Source organism: Pocillopora damicornis, chromosome 11 (assembly GCF_964200805.1).
Source record: "Pocillopora damicornis chromosome 11, jaPocDami1.2, whole genome shotgun sequence".
NCBI lineage: Eukaryota > Metazoa > Cnidaria > Anthozoa > Scleractinia > Pocilloporidae > Pocillopora > Pocillopora damicornis.
Window position 1 is genome coordinate 3474524 of NC_142680.1, and position 23236 is coordinate 3497759.

The 23236-nt window shown below is 40.7% G+C and overlaps 1 protein-coding gene across 3 annotated transcripts in view; it reads right to left on the reverse strand.

Moving 5' to 3' along the window:
- Positions 1-23236, reverse strand: part of LOC113679008 (KICSTOR complex protein SZT2) — a 43228-nt gene that overhangs the window by 7455 nt on the left and 12537 nt on the right. For 2 of the 3 annotated variants that reach the window (XM_089187701.1, XM_089187702.1), the window contains exons 22-53: positions 23160-23210; positions 22735-22887; positions 21014-21131; positions 19930-20342; positions 19576-19654; positions 18849-19100; positions 18249-18495; positions 17297-17812; positions 15869-16773; positions 15458-15788; positions 14482-14749; positions 12973-13920; positions 12476-12575; positions 11503-11647; positions 10500-10737; positions 9672-9855; positions 8963-9205; positions 8003-8276; positions 7727-7876; positions 6709-7314; positions 6089-6521; positions 5671-5853; positions 5091-5172; positions 4569-4701; positions 4307-4342; positions 3939-4087; positions 2803-2982; positions 2112-2192; positions 1509-1655; positions 1170-1194; positions 955-1028; positions 311-515 (exon numbers count right to left, since the gene is read on the reverse strand). In XM_089187701.1, the coding sequence (XP_089043827.1) occupies positions 311-515; positions 955-1028; positions 1170-1194; positions 1509-1655; positions 2112-2192; positions 2803-2982; positions 3939-4087; positions 4307-4342; positions 4569-4701; positions 5091-5172; positions 5671-5853; positions 6089-6521; positions 6709-7314; positions 7727-7876; positions 8003-8276; positions 8963-9205; positions 9672-9855; positions 10500-10737; positions 11503-11647; positions 12476-12575; positions 12973-13920; positions 14482-14749; positions 15458-15788; positions 15869-16773; positions 17297-17812; positions 18249-18495; positions 18849-19100; positions 19576-19654; positions 19930-20342; positions 21014-21131; positions 22735-22887; positions 23160-23210 (7949 nt within the window). Of the gene's footprint in view, positions 1-310; positions 516-954; positions 1029-1169; positions 1195-1508; positions 1656-2111; positions 2193-2802; positions 2983-3938; positions 4088-4306; positions 4343-4568; positions 4702-5090; positions 5173-5670; positions 5854-6088; positions 6522-6708; positions 7315-7726; positions 7877-8002; positions 8277-8962; positions 9206-9671; positions 9856-10499; positions 10738-11502; positions 11648-12475; positions 12576-12972; positions 13921-14481; positions 14750-15457; positions 15789-15868; positions 16774-17296; positions 17813-18248; positions 18496-18848; positions 19101-19575; positions 19655-19929; positions 20343-21013; positions 21132-21596; positions 21626-22734; positions 22888-23159; positions 23211-23236 lie in introns of those variants that run through there. The other variant, XM_089187703.1, reaches the window with a different exon arrangement.

Here is a 23236-nt window from a genome sequence, read left to right on the forward strand (position 1 = left end):
TCAGTGATGCCTAACGATGTGTTAGAGAACAAAAATGGGAAGGTACTCTCAAAAAGATCTTCACCCCCACCCGCCCCTTGGAGTAGATATGGGTACCAGCAAACTGTAGGAGAACTAGTGAGATCTAACGAAGAGCTGATGAGGGAACGAGGTAGCTAAGCCTAGATGGACAATTTTCTGTTGCAACGCAAGTCAGTCTTGTTTGCCTACCTTTTGAAGGGTCGGGGGGGGGGGGGGGTTACTCCAAAAAATAAGAAACTTACTCAATAACTAGATTCACAGATTCGTATTACAATCCTTTGGCACTCACCGTCAATCGTTTTCTGTGCTTTATTTGTTTTTCTTTCCTGAGTTTCCTGTTTTTTATCTTCGCTGGATGTTTCCTCTGGGGTCACGGTGCTATTCTCAGGGGCGTAAGAAGAACGCAGCTTTCTCCAGTCTGGGTGGAACAAGAGAGGAGCTGCACAATAGTGGATTAACCTGGACGAGCGCTTGAGTGTTTCGATTTTATCCTCCTGTGAAACAGTTCCAGAATAATATTTAAAAAATCTGGTACAGAACGCAAAGTCATAAACGAGAAAAAAAGGAAACATTCACTTGGAGAAAACAACAGAAAGATGTGAAAGTTTGTAAGTCATGTCATAAACGGATTAATGTCAGTATCTGAACAACTACGCACCTACCCCTTCCCTACACTAACGACAGTCATAAAAGTTAGGGTTAATATTGAGTTAGGAGAGGAGTAGGTGCGCGGTTGCTAAGATACTTACATTGATCCTCATAATCTAAACGGTGTGACCTACAGATACGTCAATAACCACTGAATTTGTTCTTGGCTGCTGGGCAGGAGTTTCGAGGGGTATTGTTTATTCCTGGAAATTCCCCAGTCATCCCTTGTTTATTAAGAGATTGGGCGTTAATTATTGGGCAGCTAAGTAACTTCTACCAACTTACACTGATCTGAACGTGAGGAGGCCTACGCTGCCACATGACATACAGCTCGTCTAAATTCTTCTCCAAAATCGCCTCTGCAAATCAAAAATAAGAGAACAAGGAAAGAGTCAAACCAATTTTATCAAAGCAGGAGTGAAGAAAATAAGCACTGAGGTCGCTACGGGAGGCCGCATGAAGTAATGACATTAAAACACGTTGAAGTGATTATTGCTTACTTTTGATCTGGACTGACCGAATCTCCTGGAAAACAAAAGAAAGAAGGAAAGAAGTCACGATTCCGTCCCATATAGATCATATCGTGGTGTTATTTAGTGTCGTGCTATATGATGAGTGGACCTTCCAAAAAGACACACGGGAAACATTCAAGCGAAAATGATGTGAAAGAGAAGGAGACTCCTGATCCAGGCTTAAAGAAATGTCTTCCACTAAAGTTGGGGAACAATTATTCGCCGAAGGCCAAGTAAATAGCGTTGATTAATCCTCGTGACGAAGTCGAGAGGATTAATCATAAATAACGAAGAATAAAGAATAACGAAGCCGCGACTCAGTCTCACCTGAAACTGGTACCCATGCCTTTTCACAAGATCTCGGTTGTGGGAGTAAGGAGTGCGGTAAAGAGGTCTGGGAGGCGTGACATCACGTAGAACTTTATCAAAGACCAGAATACTCGGAGACGGCGGCATTGATCTCGGCACAGCACGCTGAAAAAAATCAGTATGCCTATCAAACACTTCTGATTTGAACAAAGAAATTTAAGCTTTCTTTCGAACACGTTGTTACACATTACGAAACCTCAAAAAGGGTTAAATAAAAGTTTGAAGTATCGATAACATCAAACAACAACAAATCAGTGGAACTTATAATCAGTTGACTGTTTTGGGGTTAGGGGAGGGGTGGGTGCGTAGTTGCTTAGATACTGACACAACGACAAACATTGTTTCAGAGCAGAACAATAAAAATTCTCTTCGGAGTAGGCCAATTTCTCTAGCTGCAAATGATGAAGACCGCCCTGGCTCTTGAAAGCTTAGTCTATCTCCCTCAACGATATTGGGATATTACATAGTTTTGTTTGACAAGCACATATTTGCATGAATCAGGAATCAGTTCTATTGTTGGGTCGTAGAATATTTCATAAAAAACGACTATTATCTACTTACATCAGGTGCAGGTGGCCCTGGATGACTTATCAGGAGTGACATGTCCTTATCATTGGCTGATAAACAGAAAGGATTCATGTCCTGAAAATTAAAAAAAGCATACTTTTTTCATTTAGAAGTCAGGGAAAAAACAAACAAACAAAACCAAAAAACTTGCTATGCAAGACTTCGGATAAATTAAAATTGACATACATTCAGTTCATTCAAAATCGCAGACCAATATTAGAGGCAAAAAAAGACAAAGACTTCGAAATACTTTGTCTGAAGAAGGACTAACGCTCGAAACGTCAGCTTTAAAACTCTTCACGGTGGCCAATTTACGTTATCGACTCAGTTGATAACACTAAATTACCATGTTATACTCTCCCACCGACGCAGCACAGCAGTTTCTTTAGAAACTTACCCCCTCTATACTTTATCTTGTGAACTTGCGATAAACAAACCACTGAGTAAATCGGGTTATTTTGCTTACTCAGTCACCAGCATGTTAGTTACTACCAAAGACATCTTCACAAATTCAGTCAACGTTCTGAATGCTGCAAAATTTTGCATCTCAAATACAATTCGATTATGTTGTGTCATGAAAAACTAACAATAGCTTATGACAATTCCTTAGTTTTGATGGGTGGACGTGAGACGCCGAAAAAATAGCAAATGTCTCAATGGAAGACTCATGGAAGCTTTGATCTACCTTCGATTCCTTGCCCTTGTTGATGTCTGTAAATAATGTGTGATGGTAAAGTCCCATTTTTTGACTAAGAAGACAATAGGTAAGGTGGCAACGAACATTACTCCAGTTTATCAGCCGGTGCAGTTGTTTGTCGAAGGTAGTATTTATATCTGAAGCCCAGTTATACGTATAGGCTGTCACCTTTTAAGAGAACAAAGAAGCGTAAGTTGTTTATTAAGGTGAGGTGCTGTTTATATTTTTGCAACCACTAAACTTCACGAAGATTTGCGCTTATACGCACTTTCGAACCACCACCTCTTATAAGTTACGATCAAAGACAGCTCAGGACTAAACGAAGTGACTCCATTCTATATCAAAGTTAAACAGTGTAAAAATACAATCAATGAGTGTTTTTTTGCAAGCAAAATTGCACGATTACCAACTCATGTCCAACGCTTCCCTCGTTTCTGTCCGCATAAAATTGACCATTCTATTCGGCCTAGCTATCATTTTACTACCATTTTAAATGACAAGGATGCATCCAAACCAGTCGCCAGACACCTTAATCTCCCTAATCATTCAAAGCAGCATATGGCAGTTTGCGGCCTTTCCCTACATCTAGGCAGTTCGGAAAGCCGCAAAACTCTTTCAAATCCCCACGGTATCAACGAGCGCTTTTTATTCAACTAATTTACCCTTGATGATTTTAGATATATGAAATTCATATATTTGTACTGCGGTGAAGAGATGAAATTAAGAGATCCTCGCAGCTAAGAACACTACTGAAACGAGTAGTTGAAAATAGGAACTGGAAAAAAAAAATTCAGGCCCGTACGGGATTTGAACCCATGATACAGTGCTGCATCGGTGTCGCAGAGGTCATGCGTTCAAATCCCGTACGGGCCTGAATTTTTTTCAGTAGTGTTCTTAGCTGCGAGGATCTCCTAATTTCATAATTTACCCTTGTTGTCTCGTCACCATGTCTCCAGCATTGCCGTAGCTCTATTTTCTGCATATAACCACAGACACAACCCACAAGTCCTCTATTCGCACTGACGAAGGGCTAAGACTCGAAACGATAACTTTACAGTGGCCTATCTCACGTTATCGACTCACTTGATACTAGTAATACTTAATTATCCTATCATTTTTCGTACCTCTTTATCCTTGACCGTTACCAATAGGAATTTCTGTCGAGGGACCCCACCCAAAGACAAGCTAGAAAGAGATATGCTTTCAGCGAGATTTCGGCCGGGAACGAGTGCATTTGGGTCCAGTGGCTTAAAACGCTGAAGACCTGTGCGAACTGAAAAGAAAAAATAAAAATATATATATACATTCCGAGAGATACAGGTGGATAAACAGTCCACACAACAAGCAAATAGGAAGGCAAACTAATCGTAGTAACAGACAGGAACATAAATTGAGTATCGAGAATGACAGACAAACAGACAGTCATGCAGACGTAAAAAGAGGGCAATTAAAAGATTTTGAAATGGTACGATATCTTGATGAAACTACGTACTTCGCGGACGGCCCAAGGCGTCATCTTGAGATAAATCTGAAAGTAACAGTATCAGAGATAAATGGTTAAAAGTCTCCAACTTAATCAAACACACTTGTTGCTAATCAACCTCTTTTAAATTTTTAGCTGATACTGCTTTGTATTTAACTTGTTTTGCAGCGTCTTAAAATGTGGAACTTTAAACTTTTTTGTTTTGATTTGTTCTTCTCTTTTTCTTTTTTTCTGTTTCTGCCGTCCCACAAAAGCGGCCATACGTCCTCACCTTCCTCAAGTCCCAGACTAGCTCGCCATTGGTCCACATTTCGACCAACGACGACAAAGACCTGTGACGAATTTGGAAGAGTAGTGAACGGCTTTCCTGATTTGTCTGTGGTGGACTCTTCCATGTCTTGCACCTAGAAGCACCGCATAAACGTAGAGAGTATATTTCATGTAAAGGACTGATCTACTGGCTTTGAGAAATACTGCAATAAATGCTGACTGTCTAACTGACTAAGTGACTGACGTACAGGCAGACAGACTGACTGACTGACTGTTTAACTGACAGACCGAATGACTAATTGACCGACTAACAAACAAAGTGACTGACGGAATGACTGACAAACTGACTTACTAACTGACAAACTGAAAAACTAAATGATCGACCGTCCGACTGAATGACTGACTGACTGAAGAACGGGGAGACTGACAGAATCAGTCGGCAAAGTGCAGATCTACGCCAGTATCCACCCATACATTACAGTAGATATTCTATAACAATTTCAGAATTCAATAAATAACTCACCTTCAAAGGCTGTCTGGCTGGATAATAGTGCAGGTAGCGAAATTCTTGACTATGATCGGCTTCGTTGCCATCAGCAGAATCTCTATTGGGCAACGAAAACCAATATTTTTTAAAGTAAAAATAAAAAAATATAAAATCACCTGGGTTAATAACGTAAATTGGTCACCGTAATGAGTTACTAAAGCTGAAATTTTGAGCGTTAGCCCAACGTTTCGCTCTGACTTAGTCCTAACGCTCAAAACGTTTAGAAACTCTTTGAGGTGGCCAATTTCCATTATCAACTCAGTTGATAACACCAAATTATCTTGTTCTACTCTCCCACCGACGCAGCACCATGGTTTCCTTAGAAACTCACCCCTTTATTAATCTGTTGTGGACAGTTTAGGTATATGTATTTTCTGTACATGGCGTTGACCGCTATATTTACCTTAAATAATGTTTCTACTGTAGTTTGTGTATATAGTTGTATCTATTAGAGACAGTTTAGATCGCTGTCTTTACTGTGGCTATTGTGAATAGCTGTATGTACTGTTGATAATGTGCACAGTTGAATATTGAACACGAGTATGATCATACTTACACAGGAGCTTCATGGTAGACTCTCGGTTTCATATCAGGACACACAGACGATATTAAGTTGCACAGTTCAGCTAGAAAGGCGTCGGAAGCAAAGTTGTTCAGCAATTTTCCTTCAATACAGTACACTGATGGGACTTCAAGCTCACGAAAGAAAGAGAACATTTTTTGACAAAGGCCCTGGAGACTAAAAAGATAAAAAAAAGACCAATAAGGCCTCGTAGACGAGAAAAACATATAACCTCTCCTCAAATTTGTATTATTAATAAACTTTAAACAGATGATGAGAAACGGGGAGGTTATCTTAAGATGGCACCAATTTCTACAAGTCAGTATATGAAAAAAAGAGGGGAGAATGAATTCGCAAATCCTGAAAGTTAACGGGGTTAAATATGAAAAGAAATTAAAGACAGTTTAACAACCTTGGATGAAGTTCACCGCGTTCTCCATTCTCATACTGAATTCGCCTTTTCTTCTTTTCTCCTTCTTTCCTTCTCACGGCCTCAACATCCTGCCAGGTGCCTTGGACATCACTCAATTGTCCTCCTACACTTGATGACTCCATCCCGCTGAAGTTTAAGCTCTTGGAGCCACTGATGGAACTCGCAGAGGAAAGGCTTGATGGTTTATTAAGTTTCTCAGAGAGCTGCCCCTCCTTTTTTGAGAGAAACGCTACATTTTCTGTGACTGGGGTACCGGGTTGCGAAGTAAATTCTTGAGACTCTTGGATTTCAGCTGCGGTGAAACTTTCAAATGTTGGTTCTATATCAGACGAGTTGTCTGATTTTTCCGGCGCGTTTTTCATCTCTAGTTTGTCCTTGCCCTCCAATGTTGCTTGACCTCTTCCTGCCACCTCTGCAAGCGCAAAACGAGCCTACTGAATACACTGAACCTACAGAGTTAATTTGAAAGGTGTCTGTCATACAACCCAAAGTAATCACAACGGCTGATCAGAATAGGTTAAAACCGCAACGAGCCGGCGATAACCCAAAGTAATACTCGCCATTAACCTCAATTAACCTCAAGCAATGTAATACCCTACCTTCTGCAGGTAAATCATCTGTTGACTCGGTAACGCCATGGCTATTTGCCTTATTTTCCTTGGCTGATACTTCTATAACGTCTGCAGCAGGTGAGGTTGAGTTCGACTGGAAAACCTCATCCTCTACTGTGCTCTGCCTTGAAACAGCATTAGGAGAAGAAACACTCTGCCGCTGGGAGAGAAACGGATTCTGCGGGGACCTCCTTGTTGCCCCTGTGGAACCAGAAGACGGAGTGCTCCCATCAGATGGAGTTTGGCGATGACCCGAAACTGAGGGCCTCTTGTTTCGAAAGCTGGACTGGCTGCCAAAATCCAGTTGCCGTTTGGAAGGCGTGGCAGGTTTCTCAGGAGGGGACTCTAAATGAGTAGGCACCTTGGTTGGTATGGGTAAGGGGGAGGTAGGCGCCGAGGAAGACCGAAGACGTGTATTCGACGAATTCCGGTACAACTTTGGCACTTTGGATAAAGGCGCAGCCAAAAGGTAGTACTCTGTTAGCAGGTCGCAGAGAGCATGCCTTAAAGTGAGCTTCAGCTGTTCAGAGAGCTGGTCAAGGCCGATATCACCACGTTCCCAAATTGCAAATTGCACCTTGATATCATCATCGGCTGAAAAGGAACAGAAAAACCTGATCATATCAATTTCCAATAAACTCAAAATACTAAAATAAAAGGCGTTTTCCTTTTGATCGAAACGTTAACAATCCTTGGGTTCAACAAGGACATCATTGGAATACACACACACAAATATATGAATAAATAAATAAATAAACAACGAACGTTTCTATGATTTGAAAAAGTGAAACCAAACTAATCACAACAACCAATCGAAGTGAAGGTTGACCCTATAATTAACCAATAAGAACTTCAAGTAAAAATAGGCTTGGGCACGAAATAAAGTAATGATTGGGTTCAGTTTTGGATCTGATTTGTTCAGAAGATGGTGCGAGTTTTCTGGACCAATCACAAAGTGTAATTAAGAATTTTTGAAACTCAAGTGAAAACTGCCTTTAATAATTACCTTGGTGAAGCTCGTCTGGACATAGGGACACCTCAGTTAAGTATTCGAATAAGTCGATCTCCCCAGCATACACACAAACTCTCTTTCCACATGGAATGTAAATATATCCACCACGCCAGTTGAGAACGGACACAGATATACAGGCCACACCTGAAAATATAAAAAACAGCAAGCAAATAATCAGCAGTGCAAATCGACATAACATTTAATTAATTGAATTAACACATATCAACCTAGCTACTAATATGACAATATCCACGTGTTTTTATCTCAAACCTTTTCCTCCAGATGAATGCGGCCTGTTGTACAAGTAAATCTCTGGCTCCAATTTACGGCTTTCGCCACTAGCACTTCCGGTAGCGTCCAACTTACTTCCGCTTAGGGCCTTGAAATGATGGCTAGGATCCGAGTCCATGTATCTTGGAAAGTGTAGGAGCTGCAAAAGGTTTTGTCGCAAATAGAATACCAACGGACAGAGGAAATTGACGTCCATTTTTGGGATTAGGAGAGTGAGAGTTGTTTTTGGTGGTACATTTTGAGGCTGTATAAACTGTAGAAATTAAGTAAGTGGAAGGTTAGAGGAGCCTCCGCAACTGAATGTTTCGAACAAAGCTCGTGGCAACGTGCATAATTACACTCAAAGTGATGAAAGCCGAAAAAGGGTGTAAACTCTAGGTTCCATCCTTTTAGATGAGTTTTAATTTATCTCCATTTTTTTAATTTAACCCTTTAAATCTTAAGAATGATTGTTATCTACTTTCTCCCTACAATATCACTCCTGTATCACAAATTAAGATCATGAGAATAAATGAAATGGTCACCGGGGAAGAAACCTTTTGATTAGCTGACAAATTCTCCTTGTCAGCACCTTAGGAAATGTATGAAGAACAGTGTGGAGATTATGCATATTGATGATAGGGTGTAAAGGGTTTATGATAACGATACATAGTGTTTGTGTACTTGAAACAAGTGAGCCATGTTGTCGGAGCTTGTCCCAGCTTTTGGCTATGAAGTGACTAGGAGTACTGCTAGCTCCCTAAAGATACCATCCCATGCATTTCCAAATTCTTGAAGGTGCCCAGTGACAAACGGATAATGGATTATGTGCCTTACAACAATCAGATTGAAGTTTTGATGTTTGTCAGTTTGTTATCCACGTGAATCACCTGCCTCCTTTACCATTTTTATTCGGTCTATCTTTATCGTATTAAACTTTTCTTTCCTACCAAAGCTTACCCGGACATCAGCATAAGTCAGTTTACAGTTTGGATTTCTGGCAAGTAGAACTGACAAAACCTCGAGCATAGCATCATTAATTCTGTTCTGCAAAAGGTCAACAAGTTCTACAGTGATCTCCGGACCTGGATCGTCCACGCCGTATACATGAAGTGCAATGCTTTTGTCTATGATGGGCCGAGCTGAATGAATACTGGTTGTGTCTTGCTCTTGGGCCGTTGGAAGCTTCTTTGACTTCGCTTCCTGTTACAAACGATGAAAATACAACTTAGTAAACACACAAGCTGAAGGCTCTAGTCAATAGCTTTTATTCAAATGGTTAAATGACAATCTTCGTAGGTAAAACTTCCGTGGGAAGTACGTGCCGCTGGCCTCTCAGATTCCCTGCTCCATAATAATCTTTTCAGCGACCAATTGTAGACGCCGTCGATCGCAACCCTAACTCCCGCAATTGACTTAACTTTAAAATCCCGAAATGTGCGACCCCATCCTAGAAACACTATTGAAAATGCAACCCCATTATAGTCAATTGAATGCGACCCATCCGGCGGCACATCCCTATTAGCCTATTACAAGGAAGTACCCCGCTCCCTTTCCCCGGAGAGTGTCTATGCGGTGGTCTCAATCAAGGATGGAAGAGGCAATGTTACATCCCAAGCCAGCCGGGTTCTCCTCAATAATAGTTCAATGCCGCCCTGTTACAACTTACAGCGACGTCTTCATCTACATCTCCTGGCCCTCTGTTTACGAAAGACAACAGGGACAACTGTGATGACGTTCTTGAACCAGCCAGTGATGTCACCGATACCATAGAAAGATAATCGTCATCATCATCTCCTGAACTACAAAGGTCAGAACGAAATTGATTTGACGAACATAGAGACTCAAACAACCTGAAACGTAAAAGAGAGAATGACATGAGCCAATGGGAACATCACTGTGAGTTATTTCGTTCCCGAATGTCAGTCCTTTATGAGGTGTTAATTGAGTGAGTGTTTTCCTTTAAAGGAGTTTTATTAGATGTGACATCTCTATATCCACAACTAAAGCAGAAAACTGGCTAATTGACTAGCGTATCTCTGAAGATATTTTTGCTACGTTTTACTAAACAATAGTCACTCCCAAATGCCCTTATAAGGATTACACGACTAAATACCAAAAGAAATTTTTATCAGAGTAATTCAAGATTAACTTGGTCTTCATTTACTGTACTGTGACTAGTGGATAAAAAATTGCGTTACCCTCGCAACCAATAAATTGCAAAAACAACAACAATTGCGACTCGGTTATTTGTGTTTTCAATGCGTCAAGTCGGCTGTTGTTTTCTTTACGTACTAATTGGCTGTTGCTGGTACTTTCGTTTGTTCAGATTTATTGTTGCGATTACATTGAAGTTGGTTTCTGGGTAATTTATAATCATAGTTTGTCAAGTTAGGACACCAGTTTTTTTCATCATGGAAGAGAATTCAAATAAACAAAACTTTACTTGAAAAGTTTGATTCTTTCTTCAAAAGGGAGACAAAACAATTTACATTACCTGAAGTAGAAGATAGAACCAGCGCTATCTTTGTACACAAACATGTCTTTCCTATTCCTCACGTCAAACGTTTCCAATGCACTCTTAATGACCTTCAGCCCACGGGATACCCCTGTTCGACCCGAGGTTTCCAAAAGTCGCTGATGCACAGGTAAATGGGTGTACCACTTACTGTCGCAGCCAAAGTGTCCAGGTTGGAAAAGAAACTGGACTGGAACAAACTTACTGGAGACACGACCTAGAGAAATAGATCAGCATTCTTTGTAATGTGTACTCTACTGTGAATTCGCCTCCTTACAACCTTCCAATCGCACGAATATATTACAAAGTCAAGTGCTAACGGCGGAGCAAAGGTTATCGAATTCTTTTCTCCCTACGAAAAAATATAATTGCAACTAATGTGTATGAGATAAAACATACTTTGAACTGTAAATGTGATAACAGATGGCGAATTGGTCTTCTAGGGTTGACAGAAGTTGAAGAGAAAGAACAACAAATTGAAGCATGCCTGAAAAACTTCAGGCTTCAGCATCAAGGAAGCCAGGTAGAAGGGTGCGAGCAAAGTGGTTGTTGTTGTACGTTGCATTTCTAACTCTAGGGTTCTTATAACCTACGCACAAAGTTGTCGAGGTTTCACTCACTTAATGCCACATCAGTAAATTTTTTACCCCTTTCAACTCTAAGAGCGATCAGCAACTCATTTCTCCCTACAATAATATCCCTAGTCATTCGTTAAGATTATGAGAATAAAAGAAATGATCGCCAACCTAAAAAGCTTTGATTGTTAAAGGAATTCTCCTTGTTAGTATCAAGGGAAATGTATTGAGGATGAAAAGGAGAACAAGGATTCTTATGCTAGGGTGTAAAAAGTTGAACGTGTCTAAGCTGTAGTCCTTTGGATGACCTTGAGGCAAATGTAATATTCGTAACTGAGACCTTCATCTAAATTCAGATATAAAGTGATCGCCGCAGAAATGTCTTGCAAATTTTGGCCTTTTCTTACCTTTACTGTCTCCTTTGGTCATGTGAACACCTAGGGGGGAAACTGAGATTTGCATGTCTTCATGTTTCCAAATGTCCTCGTCTGACTCAGGGAATAACATTGAATTGCACAGCTTGGTCTCAAATAGTTCATGTAGCAACATTCGCTATGGATGAAGGGAATGCATGTTCATTAGTTAAGTCAGCGCTTGTTTCTCTGCTCTGTAGGATTTTTTTAGCATGAACACAAACATACATCAACCGTAAACAGTGCATACGGGTTAGCACGCTAACGAATTCTCTGTACCTCATTTAGAAGAGGATCTGATCTGACTCTTGAAGACTCTGAAGATTCACATCTTTCACTGCTTGTGACAATATTGTGCATCTCTTTTCAAAACCCAAAAATTGCATGACTCTTTATAAAAGTCGGTGATGGGAACGAAAATTTCCATTCTGTTGACGTTGCGTTTCGAAATAAGTGAGCATTTCTGATTCATCGTGGCCCAAGGGTTTTCAAAAACTTTTTTTTGTAGAACTGGCCGCCCATGGTGTAGGGAGGCTGTGAGGGGAAACCAAACTACGAGAGCCTCCTGGCAAGAGGTTTTGTAAGCTGCGGTACACCGGCTTTCAATGAAACCCATGATGGGCCTATTTGAAATAATTTTTTACGAAGGCGCTTTTTGGAGCTACATGGAACTGAACGTCTTCAAAATAAATTTTTGGAAGCTTTATGTATCAATTGAAGGGGCCCCTGATGAGGAACTATTTTACCAAAAACAAGTGTGGTGTTCCACAGTTATTACATTCAAATGTCACAATGTTCGCCAATAACTACTGATCAACCAATCGTCAGAAGTATAATTTGGTATGATCAACTAAGTTGATAACCTAAATTAGCCACCGTAAAGAGTTTCAAAGATGACTTTTCGATCGTTAGCTATTCTGATTAAATTCATCATTTTAAAGTACCCTTTAATTAAACCATTTCCCACCTGATTGACGATGCGGCATTTTTCATGTAAAGCATTTATGACCATCTCAACCAGACCATTGGCTCTTGTAGCACAAAAAGACTTCGGATCATGTGACTCCCTGTGTTTGAAAATTTGAGACCCATCACATTGTGTTGGCTAACAACAATGGCTCACACCCAAAATTGTTCTTATGTTTGCGATGTGGCGGACCAAAATGAAAAATAATGACCTCATTTTAGCAAAATAAAGGCAAAAAAAATTTCGCTTTAAAGCTGTGTCGCAATAACAAACCCACTGACTCTGTTTTTTGCAATAAAATAGGTTAGTGTTGCAAAACCTGTTGTTGGTTAGCTTATGTGTTGTGATGTTGTGTGGACATCCATCTGCATTTTAGGAATCCACCAATGCAGGGTAATACGAAACTATTGTAAATGCAGCGGCGCACTTTCCCTTTATTGAATCGTAGAACAAGTTAGGCATAAAAGGCGAACACATAGAAAATGATGACCTCTCACCTTTGATGAAAGACAATATTCACTTCACTGTCCAGTATTCTCATGACAAGCCAGAATTTCAAGCACGATTCCGATGATGAAACACTCAGTTCATCATGGCGTGGCGTACAAGGACCGGGCGGGCAGCTCTCGTCCTCTTCTGCCTCTGCGTTACTTGAGTCAGCCGCACCAACGTCTTCACCTGTTATGATCAGCTTCCCTATAGGCGTGCTACCAGCGGAAGAAGCAAATGAAGCATCATCCCTGAGCGGTGTAGATGCAGCAGTGTTTCCTGGTTCTTCCTCTTCTTCGGAGCGCTGCCTGCCTAGCTGGCCAAGATGCGGTGGTCTGGAGGGAGGGGTAATCATTCCATTCTCCCTGAGATTATCTTCCACGCTTTCTTCATGCTGAGTGGTTGTTGCCTGTTTTTCAATGTAAACCGTTGACAGACGATCATTAGCTGAAGTATGGGATTCAGGAGTGGCTTGGACCTCAAGAAGTGGTAAAGATTTTTGGTTGTAATTTTCACCATCCGTGTCAGGATTTGGTGTTGTCGCCTCTTCTTCCTGCTGTTTATCCAAATAACCTCCATTCTCTCCTTGAGTCAACGGCGACAAAGCCGCAACTTGTTTCTCCGAAAAGCTTGTCAAGTAGTAGTATTTGTCCACGTTTTTCAGGACGTATTCTGGCAAGCTGATTCTCTCAAATTCTTTTACGAAGACTTCTAAGCTTTGTTCAGCCCCATAGACAAATTGCAGGTGAACACGGCGGGAAATGCAGGAGGGATGGTCTTCAGATTGCTGAACATGTTGCTCGACTTTTTCCAGCATCGAGTTATCGACTGGTCCAATATGGCGGAGTTCTGAGACTGTTTCATCCCGCAAAAGCCAACGAATGGCCTCACGTGTGTTGTTCACTGCCTGGCGCTGAGAATTTATGAGACCATGAAGAGGATCCAAGCTTTCAATTCTGAAAAAAGGAACAATTCTATTTATATAATACAACTCAAGAGACGATAAGTTAGGAGACTGATCCTCACATTACCTTATTCCTAAGGTAAACTCTGAGGTTATTTTTAAATCACTTTATTCGTCCAGTTCCCATGAGACATTATGAATCATTGAATAAAGTATGAAGAGTGAACGTTTTATTGTGTCTCACCATGAAGAGTCATTTTAAATTGTAGATTCAAGCCATATACTGCATATCATCCCGACAAGATAGAGATTAGACACAGGGCAGTTGAAAGGTTACAGTCTAAAATCGACAACTGGTCTCTACAACTGATGGACACCCCACATCGTGGGACAAATGACTAAAAGTTCATTTATGGTTATGAGCTCACTGACCAAATGCATCTTTAGCAACCAATACAGCAATTTGTTTACTAAAAAGAAAATATTTTCAATTGCTATCACGCACTGGGAGTAAAGTAAGCAAAGTCAGCGGAGAACGTAGCCGTCTGTGTAAACATGGCCTTAATTAAACTTTGTTGATATCCTGCTAATTCAAACAAGGCCTCGTCCTCACCTCTCCATATCATGAGAAGTGGCTTTAGAATCTTGCCGTCTGAAGTCAAAAAGTCCTGATCTTTTATCCGAAGGAGAAGCAGAAATGGGCGAACTGGTACTGGAAAAGGAATTAGAGCGTGCAAAGCTATGACGCGCCGAAGACTTAAGAACAGAGTAATCATGTTCAGCTGGCAGGGTCAGACAGATAAGATCGAGAGTGATGCGTACGGATGGACTGAAGGGATCCAGACATTCATCATCATCTTCAAACTTGCGGATAATTTCTCCTACCGAGAGACAAACATTTAAAATGATAAACGTAGAAAGGGGTATGTTTCTACGAAGCTGGGGAGCGTTATAAGATTATTTCGTTTGATAATGTAAACTGATGGCATAAATTGATCACCGGAAAGAGGCTCTAAAGCTGACGTTTCGAGCGTTAGCCCTTTGTCAGAGCGAATGACGCATGGCTAATTTGAAGAGCGAATGACCTCGCTTTGACAAGGGACTAACGCTCAAAACGTCAGATTTAGAAACTCTTTACGGTGGCCAATTTACATCATCAACTCACTTGATGAATCTAAGTTAGAATAAAAAGGATTACGAGGCGAGCTCCCGGAAGAACTTCAACTTTTTATAAATAGTTTGCACCAATTCACTCAAATAAAAAATACGAGGCACTGCAATGTTAAGAAAGTTACTTCATGTGGCTGTCATATACAGTGAGAAATCAATCAAAAAGGGGGGTCAAGACTAAATTTAAGTGAGAGACTTTTTACATGGATGGAGAGGGAGGTGCCCGTTACCAAAGAAAGTTATCCCACGCCCCCCCTCCCCCTTTTCCCACCAACTCCTCCAAAGAGAGGTATCGTAAGATAACTGCTCGTTTAAAATTTCGATGACATGGTGCTGCAATGTATTTCTCATCTTCCAGTAGTCTTTCATGCGCAAATTCTCATTAAAGTTAGTAGTGCAAAGTGGCATTTTGTTCCTACCGAGGCACACAGGTAATGTGTTAATAGCAACAGGCGTCATTGGCTTTCCATGACCTCTCGTATCTTTCAGTGAACATGTCAGCTGTAGGAAGAGCGGTGACTTCACCTCCTGTCCAACATCAGCATCTCCTTCAAATTCGATATCACTCGCTTGACTTTCAAAGTCAGACATATCCTCTGTCTCATCCTGTTGAACTGTTCCATCGTCCATAAAGATGTCACCATCATCAGAGGCATCCGAGTCCACGTCGCTGTCTCTGTCCATAGCATCGTCCTCGGCAGCTTGGTCTGCTTCGAAGGTTTCAAACTCGGAGAACGACTCAAGAGCAGACTGAAAGGTTGAAAAAACAGAGGGAAACACGTTATTCGTCTTCTTACAAATGTGCAAGGGGGAAAGTGGTCACATTGTACCTTTCTCGAGCCCTCAGACTGCTGTGGACAGTAGAAGAAGTATTCTCGGCTTGGAGGAACTGCTTTAAAGTATCTTCCCATTATTGAAAAAAACTTTGCAGTGATCGACTTATGCAGACCATCTACAGATTCACACTGTCCAACCAGAGATTCCTTGAGATCCCTCCCTCTTTCTTCGGATGATTCTGACGGTAACCAAATTGGGACAGACAGAAGATCCTCGTTGATTGTTGTCTCAAAAAAAGCCTCCTTGGACTTGTTGCTCTTGATATAGTGTCCACAAAGAGTATGGATAAACTCTGTGATGTCTACTTCAAGGAAGTTCTCTTCGCAGGCATCAACTGCTGAATGGACATCTCGCATGCTCACCTGCTGACCGTGTTGCAAACTTGAAAACGTTGACGTCACAAAACTTCGGAAAAACAAATCATGTACCGCACTGCAGTGAAGCAGAAGGTCTTTCGAGGGGCCAAACCTTCCTTTCGTTCGCCCCTCTAAGGATCTCGGAACCTCTTCTAAACTGAATGGATCCACAAATACATGAGCAGCAAATTGCGTAAAATCTTGAAATATATCTTCGCGCTTTTCCTCTGACGTCCCCTCTGTATCGGACTCGGCAGCAGGTATTGTTACGAGGGCTGACATCGGGCAGTCATAACAATATATCGGGATGTCCCAACTAAAAGAGTCACTATCTTTACCAAAGCCTCTGTCGTGAAAGACAGGCTCTTTGCGCTCTTTGACAGGTGTGGAGTTTTCTTGAAATGTTACGCTTTTCTTTTCATCATCACTGTTGATTGACAGTTTTGACTCTTCATTAGAGACGAGTGAATTGCTTGTTTTCTGAGAGTAGAAAAATGGACTTTCGTCTTTCTCTGCGGTCGGTGTAGGTGTCAGGCTTTGGTCTACAAACAACAAACAAAAAAGTATACTGCTATTTATTAACATTTTGAATTCTTGTTACCCGATCCACCGAACGTTTTGCTGTGACAGATTTTTATTTCTTATTTCAGGAAAAGTACATCACCTTTACAGTAATAACGTAATAGCGATGAGAACCCCATAATTACTGAAGAAAACTCAAAGCCTTCGCACAAACAGAAATATTTGCAATAGTCTTTCTTCATACCATCCATAGAATCTAATTATGATAGCTTATATTAATCCTTTCATTGCCAAGATCTGTAATCTATTCCCCGCATTGTCTGCCATACATTTTGTCATAATTTCCTGTCTAATACTTTGGTATAAAATCAAGCATTATCCCCAACCGATATTTTCATTGTTCTCGTTTCCCTTTTGCGTAAAAATCTATTGATCTTGTTAGGAAAGGTTCTCTTTCGTTCACTTCAGGGAGAGGAAAGGCTAATTCGACGAACAAATTTTAGCCTCCTACTGTAATCAACCCAACTAAAACATTAAACAAACCTTCTAGAGAGCCTTGTGATACAAGTAAATTATTTAGCTTCTGCAGTCCACATGCGCCATGAGGACTTATTTCATCGGTGGCTCCTTCAGGCTCCACTTCTGACGTGCCGTGCGGGCTTCTTGGGCTACTCTCAACACTAGAGCTACTGCTCCGCCGGTGTCTTCCCATGAGTCTAACATACTTAAAGCTTGCTGGTAGAAATGTGAGTATGAGGCGACCGCCGCCAAAAGTAGTCACTGCACGAATGAAACATTTCCATTTCATTGAAGAAGTGCTTCTGTTTTTGGACTTTTTCTCTTTGTCATTCTGTGTGGAATCGCTAGAATCTTTCCGTTGACACAGTTCCTCAGGGAATGGAAGAGGCACGCCATTCCTCGGCCGAATGAGGATGTGCTGTGTGAACCGATTCCAGTCATCGTCACTTAGTACGACTTCACGATCGTTCAAACGCTCCATGTTTTCTATCAAAAGCTTGAAAAGATTCTCGTTTGGCAAATCGTCGAGGTCATCTGAGGCTAAAAAAAAGGAAAAAAAAAAAAAGATAAAAGAAATTTTGATCCGCTATCGTCCAAGAGTAGGTGAGTCGCACTACCACGGCGACAGAAACCATGGGAAGGAAGAGGACTGAGAGGGGAGTATCTCCCTTTTCCTTCTTCCCATCTTCCCAACTGCACATCTCTCGTGCGCTTCCCGCGTTTACATTTCAAAATAGAGAGAAGCCTGGGGACGAGTCAGTTGTTGGCCTGCATGTATGTCACATTCACTGCGTTCAAATGTGACAATAATCCTGCGAGTTCAATTCCCGACTGCGTGTTCAATTGGCCAACTAAGAGAGTTTGGAAAGCTGACGTTTCGAGCGTTTGCCTTTTGTCAGAGCTCGAAACGTCAGCTTTTGAAACTCTCTAAATTGGCCAATTTATAAAATCACTGTTAATCACGAAAGAATGATACCTGGAGAGGAGGTCTCGATCAGGGAAGAAAAAACCATCTCCACTTGTCGAGTTTTGGACAACAAATCAATGATGTCAAATGGAAACGGCGACTGCTCTACTATCCAATTACTTTTGAACAGTAAAGAGTTCTCATGCGGCGCTTTACAAGGTCTGTGGGGGGTGGTAACAGTCTTGTCATCGCACATACTCAATAGATGATCGTAAGTGAGCAGAGCCGACACGTGCTTTACATCAGCTTGATAAATCTGATAATAAAAGACAAATAATACAAACCACATTAACCGGTAAAATAAACATAGCCCGGAGTTCAAGTTAAAGAACTATGCGACGTGTTGAGTGTAACACATTGTCTGTCACCGTATTTTCCTGGACAATTTTCAGTTTCGTGTCGAAAGCAATCTGAGAATCTTTCGTTTTACTTTACTTCGCCACGCGATTGGTCGAGAAAAGATGTCTTCTCAACCAATCAAATTCGAAACTAAAACCAATCGCGATTTGGTCACGCTCGTATTCCCACACGTCAGTCAGCTTGCTCGTATTTTCTCTGCGTACTCTTTAACTCCTTAAGATATTTCCTTATGTTTGCTTTTGAACTTACTGCATCTGGAACTTGATCGTACTGAAGTCCTTCCATATACTTCAGCTCCGTTTTCAAATCAGTCAAGCAGCCAAACTGTGGTTCTGCCCACACCTCTGTGACCATGTTAAACTTGCGTCCAGCCTTTCCTAAGGACGCCCAGTCAAGAACGGACTCTTCAGACCGTTCTGGCTCACATGACTGAAGATATGGAGGGAACAGCACATATTGAATGACACAGGAATACGGTTGGTCACTGTCTTGTGTGTGATCCTTAAAGAGAACATTAACATCCGAGTATTCAGTTTTAGTTTTTGTGACCTTAGAATAAGTCCATGTACGTTAATGTTAAATTTGTAATCAAAATTCTCGAACGCATTTGGTTATCACCAGCCCGATTTGAGCACTAAGAGGACAGAGTATGCGTTATGCTTGTAATTGGACAGTGTGCACGTCATGCAACTGTAATTGGACAGTATGCATCAAGTGCGCAGGATGTCCTGGCGCATTTCGCCGGGTTAATGGTTGTTTTTTTATTATGAAAACGAATATCAGATCGATAGTTTTTTTTTCTCAAATTTTGTTATAGTTTTGACTTATTGGTAACAGGACTGCGCGTCGCTTCGCGGTCATCTGATGTTGTCAATCACTACGATAAGTCAGTATGATTAAAGACTGAATTCGACTCTAGTCAGACTTGTATCCATTACTTATTTCACTTTTGAAAAGGACATGGACGTTCAATCACCTTCATCTTGAGTTCTTTTGCCATGGTGATAATCCCTGCGCTGTTGTTCACAAAATTGTATCCCTCTTGCAGTCGTAGCCTACGAATCAGAAGTGTAAGACAACACAACTCAGACTGAGCCACATTTACTGTATACAATCTATATCTACTAGGAGGGACTGAAAGCGAGGGATGTTGGGCCGCTAAACGCAACTAATACTAAAATTTTATCCTTTTTGCTTGCTTACAATTTACATATTTCTCTCCTCTAAGAGGAGGACAAGTAGACTCCATCAAGAGTCTGGGAATGAGTCGTCATTACTAGTTACGGAACAGCATTAGTACTCAGTGCTAAAGACATCTTTCCTTTCTTACTTTGTTAGAGTAGAGAGCACTCTTGCAACTTTCTCAGCACTTAAAGCTGGTGATTGTTCATCTTGCATCGTCCAAATCCAACGATGGTGATGCAGATACTGACATAGGACCTTCATGTGATTATCATTGGTTTTATACGCATAATTTCCCGTCAAACTTGAGTACATTGAATAACTGGGCCTTTCTGGGTATGCCGAAAAGAGGTCCTCTGGAACTCGATCGTACCGAATCAGGATCCCATCCAGAGATTTCTCATACATAATCGCGCACGGCTTTTCAACTACAGTCCGCTGTTTCGATAACTGCACGTCGCGTTGAAGACTTTTACCCTTGGCTTGGGCTTTTTGAGGTTTGTTAATCACACCTAGTGGAGCTGTGATATCAGCGAGTTTTATCTTTAGGTCTGATACAATCTAGAGAAGATAAATTGCAAACACGCACGGTCAACAAAGTCATCAAGTTGTTTGGCCTCAAACTAAACTCATTTCCTCCTGTAGATCTTTTAATTCAATTCTATTCAATCACCCTTTTCGTTTACATCTTTTCAAACTGTTCTCAATGCTTTCATGTTTGTTTTTACAAGTCAACTCGCTCATCTATTTATCCTTAATCATTTGCACCCTAACATCAGTATGCATATTCTCCACACTATACTCCATACGTTTCCTAAGGTGCTGACAAGGAGAATTTGTTTATCAATCAAGAGCTTCTTTAAGTAGTGATCATTTCCGTTACTCCCGTGACCCTTAAGTATGATTCAAGGAGACAGTTAACAAACAAGACCTTCTTTAGTGGGTGATCGTATCCTTTATTCCCATAAACGTAATGTATGATTCAAGGTTGATATTGTGAGGAGAAATTAGATACCAATCACTCTTAAGAGTTAAAGGGTTAAGCCATTAACTTAAGGGGAGATGTACCATATGTAATCGATTAAGCGCCAAACCTCGAATAAGCACCCACGCTGTAGGTATGAAAAATTAATCATCCCCCAGCCTTGCCTGTCTCCACAAGGCAAGAGCTAACTGTACGTTTATAGGAAGAGTACAATATCATTGTATTAGGACTGTAGTATATCACTTACCTGATGTCTTATGTGACCTGCAGTTCCTCCAAGGAAAGCTACCTTGATGACAATACACGGTCCTCTTGCTGTTACTCGCACGATACAGAAAGAAGAAGGGGCTCCGTCAGGATTCTCGCTGTTGGGATCAAAACCATATACAGGCATTAAACAAAGAAAGTGATTAAGAAAAATTTTATGTGTACGCAAGTTTCTTTAACTCTATATCAGCACCCTAACATCAGTATGCATATTCTGCACACTGTTCTCTATACATTTCCCAAGTTGCTAACAAGGAGAATTCGTTAAACAATCAAGAGCTTCTTTAAGTGGAGATCATTTCCGTAACTCTCGTGACCCTTAGGTGTGATTCAGGGGTGATATTGTAAAGAGAAATTAGATGCTGGTCACTTTTAGGGGGTCAAAGACTTAAATCCCAAATCTTGTGTACAAACACCACGTGGTAGGATTGATTGAAAAACATAACATGCTAACATGCAATAAATCAAAGTGCTCTGTGAGCAAACTCGTGAATTGACACATGATTTTTTGGATTATGTTTAATTTTATCTGGTTTAGGGAACTTTGTGGTTGATTGTCATACCTGGAGTACGAGCAGTAGTTCAGTGTTCGCTAATGTAGCAAAGAAACAAAGTAACGTTGGGATAAGAAGGCATTACAATTGAAATGATCATGCTATTGCATTTGACAAGGGTGGATGATGTCGTGTTTTAAACTTATATAATTTCTGTTTCTGGTTCAAAAGAAAAGGTTGGAAGTAAATGTGGGTGAAAAGTGAAATTTACTGTCTATCATTGTAAATATTAGAAAATCAAGGCAATACTTTCTTAATGAAAATATTAACGATTCCCTCTTTATCAAATGAGAAAAACGGGAACGAGTTCTGAGTGATATACCTAAGCCAAGACTGCTACCGTCATTTTAGATCTCCGCCTGGGTAGATTTTAGTCACGTGCTAGGCAACGTATGATCAATAACAAGATAGAATTTAATTTCAGGCCTATTCGCCCATATATTTATCAATTCTGTGGTGTATAACTTTCGCATTTTAGTACGTAATATGTATTTTGAATCTTCAAATTGTCTTGAAACTTAAAAGAAAATTGTTCTTTAAAAATTCACTGAAAATCGATAGCTAAAATTGTTTGTTTAGGTGTTATTTGATTTTCGTGATAACTTGTAATTTCGTTAGTCGCCGGCATCTTCTGTTGTTTCTCACAGGAAAAACACACGATACAAAACGTAATGATCGATTGTGTCCTCACGCCGTAACAGAAAAAGCTTTTGAACATCTGTAAACTCCGAGCGCTTCGCAGTAAGTGATATTTTCAATGAATCTTCGGATTAATTTTAAGTTCAAGGATTGTAAATTGCAATTTTATGAAAAACGAAGGTTTTTCTGTTATTTCAGTGTGAATCCTTGCATGCTTGCCAGTCGCTGGCGCCGCTTGTTGAAACTAAAACGAAAAAAAAAAATTATTTTAAGATTATCATTGGCTTCTTTGTCACCCCACCACTATTCTTAGCAACAAAGGTCGCCATTTCGTTTGTTTATTGCTCGCCAAAAACTATAAAATGCACTCAAAAGCCTAAAATCGAAAAGAAGTTTGCTGGAGTCGACCAATCGAGCGAGCGAGTGCCATTCCCCACATCGTATCTACAACTCGCTCTTGCGCATGCGTGCAATTCACGAGTTAAAAAGGCAAAAGAATAATATTTACCTGGCAATAAACTTGATATAAGAGTGGTTTTCCAATAACACAAACGAGCTCCATTTTCTGAGAAGAGAGTTAAGCGAACTCAGTGCCACCCGACATTGGATTGCACTGGATCTGTCATTTTCCTTCGGAAGATGAAGATTCTTTGGCAAAGGGCTGCAAATAAAGGTAAGTTTTCATTTGCTGTGTTTTCCCAGAATGACGACCTTCCTTTCTCGATCAAGTGTCGTAAATTTCAAACCCTAACTTATTACTAGTTGACTGTTCCTGGGTTAGGGAGGGGTAGATTGAGAAACTGCACACCCACCCCTCCCCTAACCGAACATTAACCATAAGTTATTATCAGTTGATTGTTCCTGAGTTAGGGGAGGGGTAGGTGCTCGGCTGCTCAGATACTGACATAGATCAAAAATATCCATCACACTCACACATCATGTTCCAGTACAAGTCCAATTCTGTGACTATGCATCCATTTTTGCCTAGAAGAAAAATTCATCTTTATTAA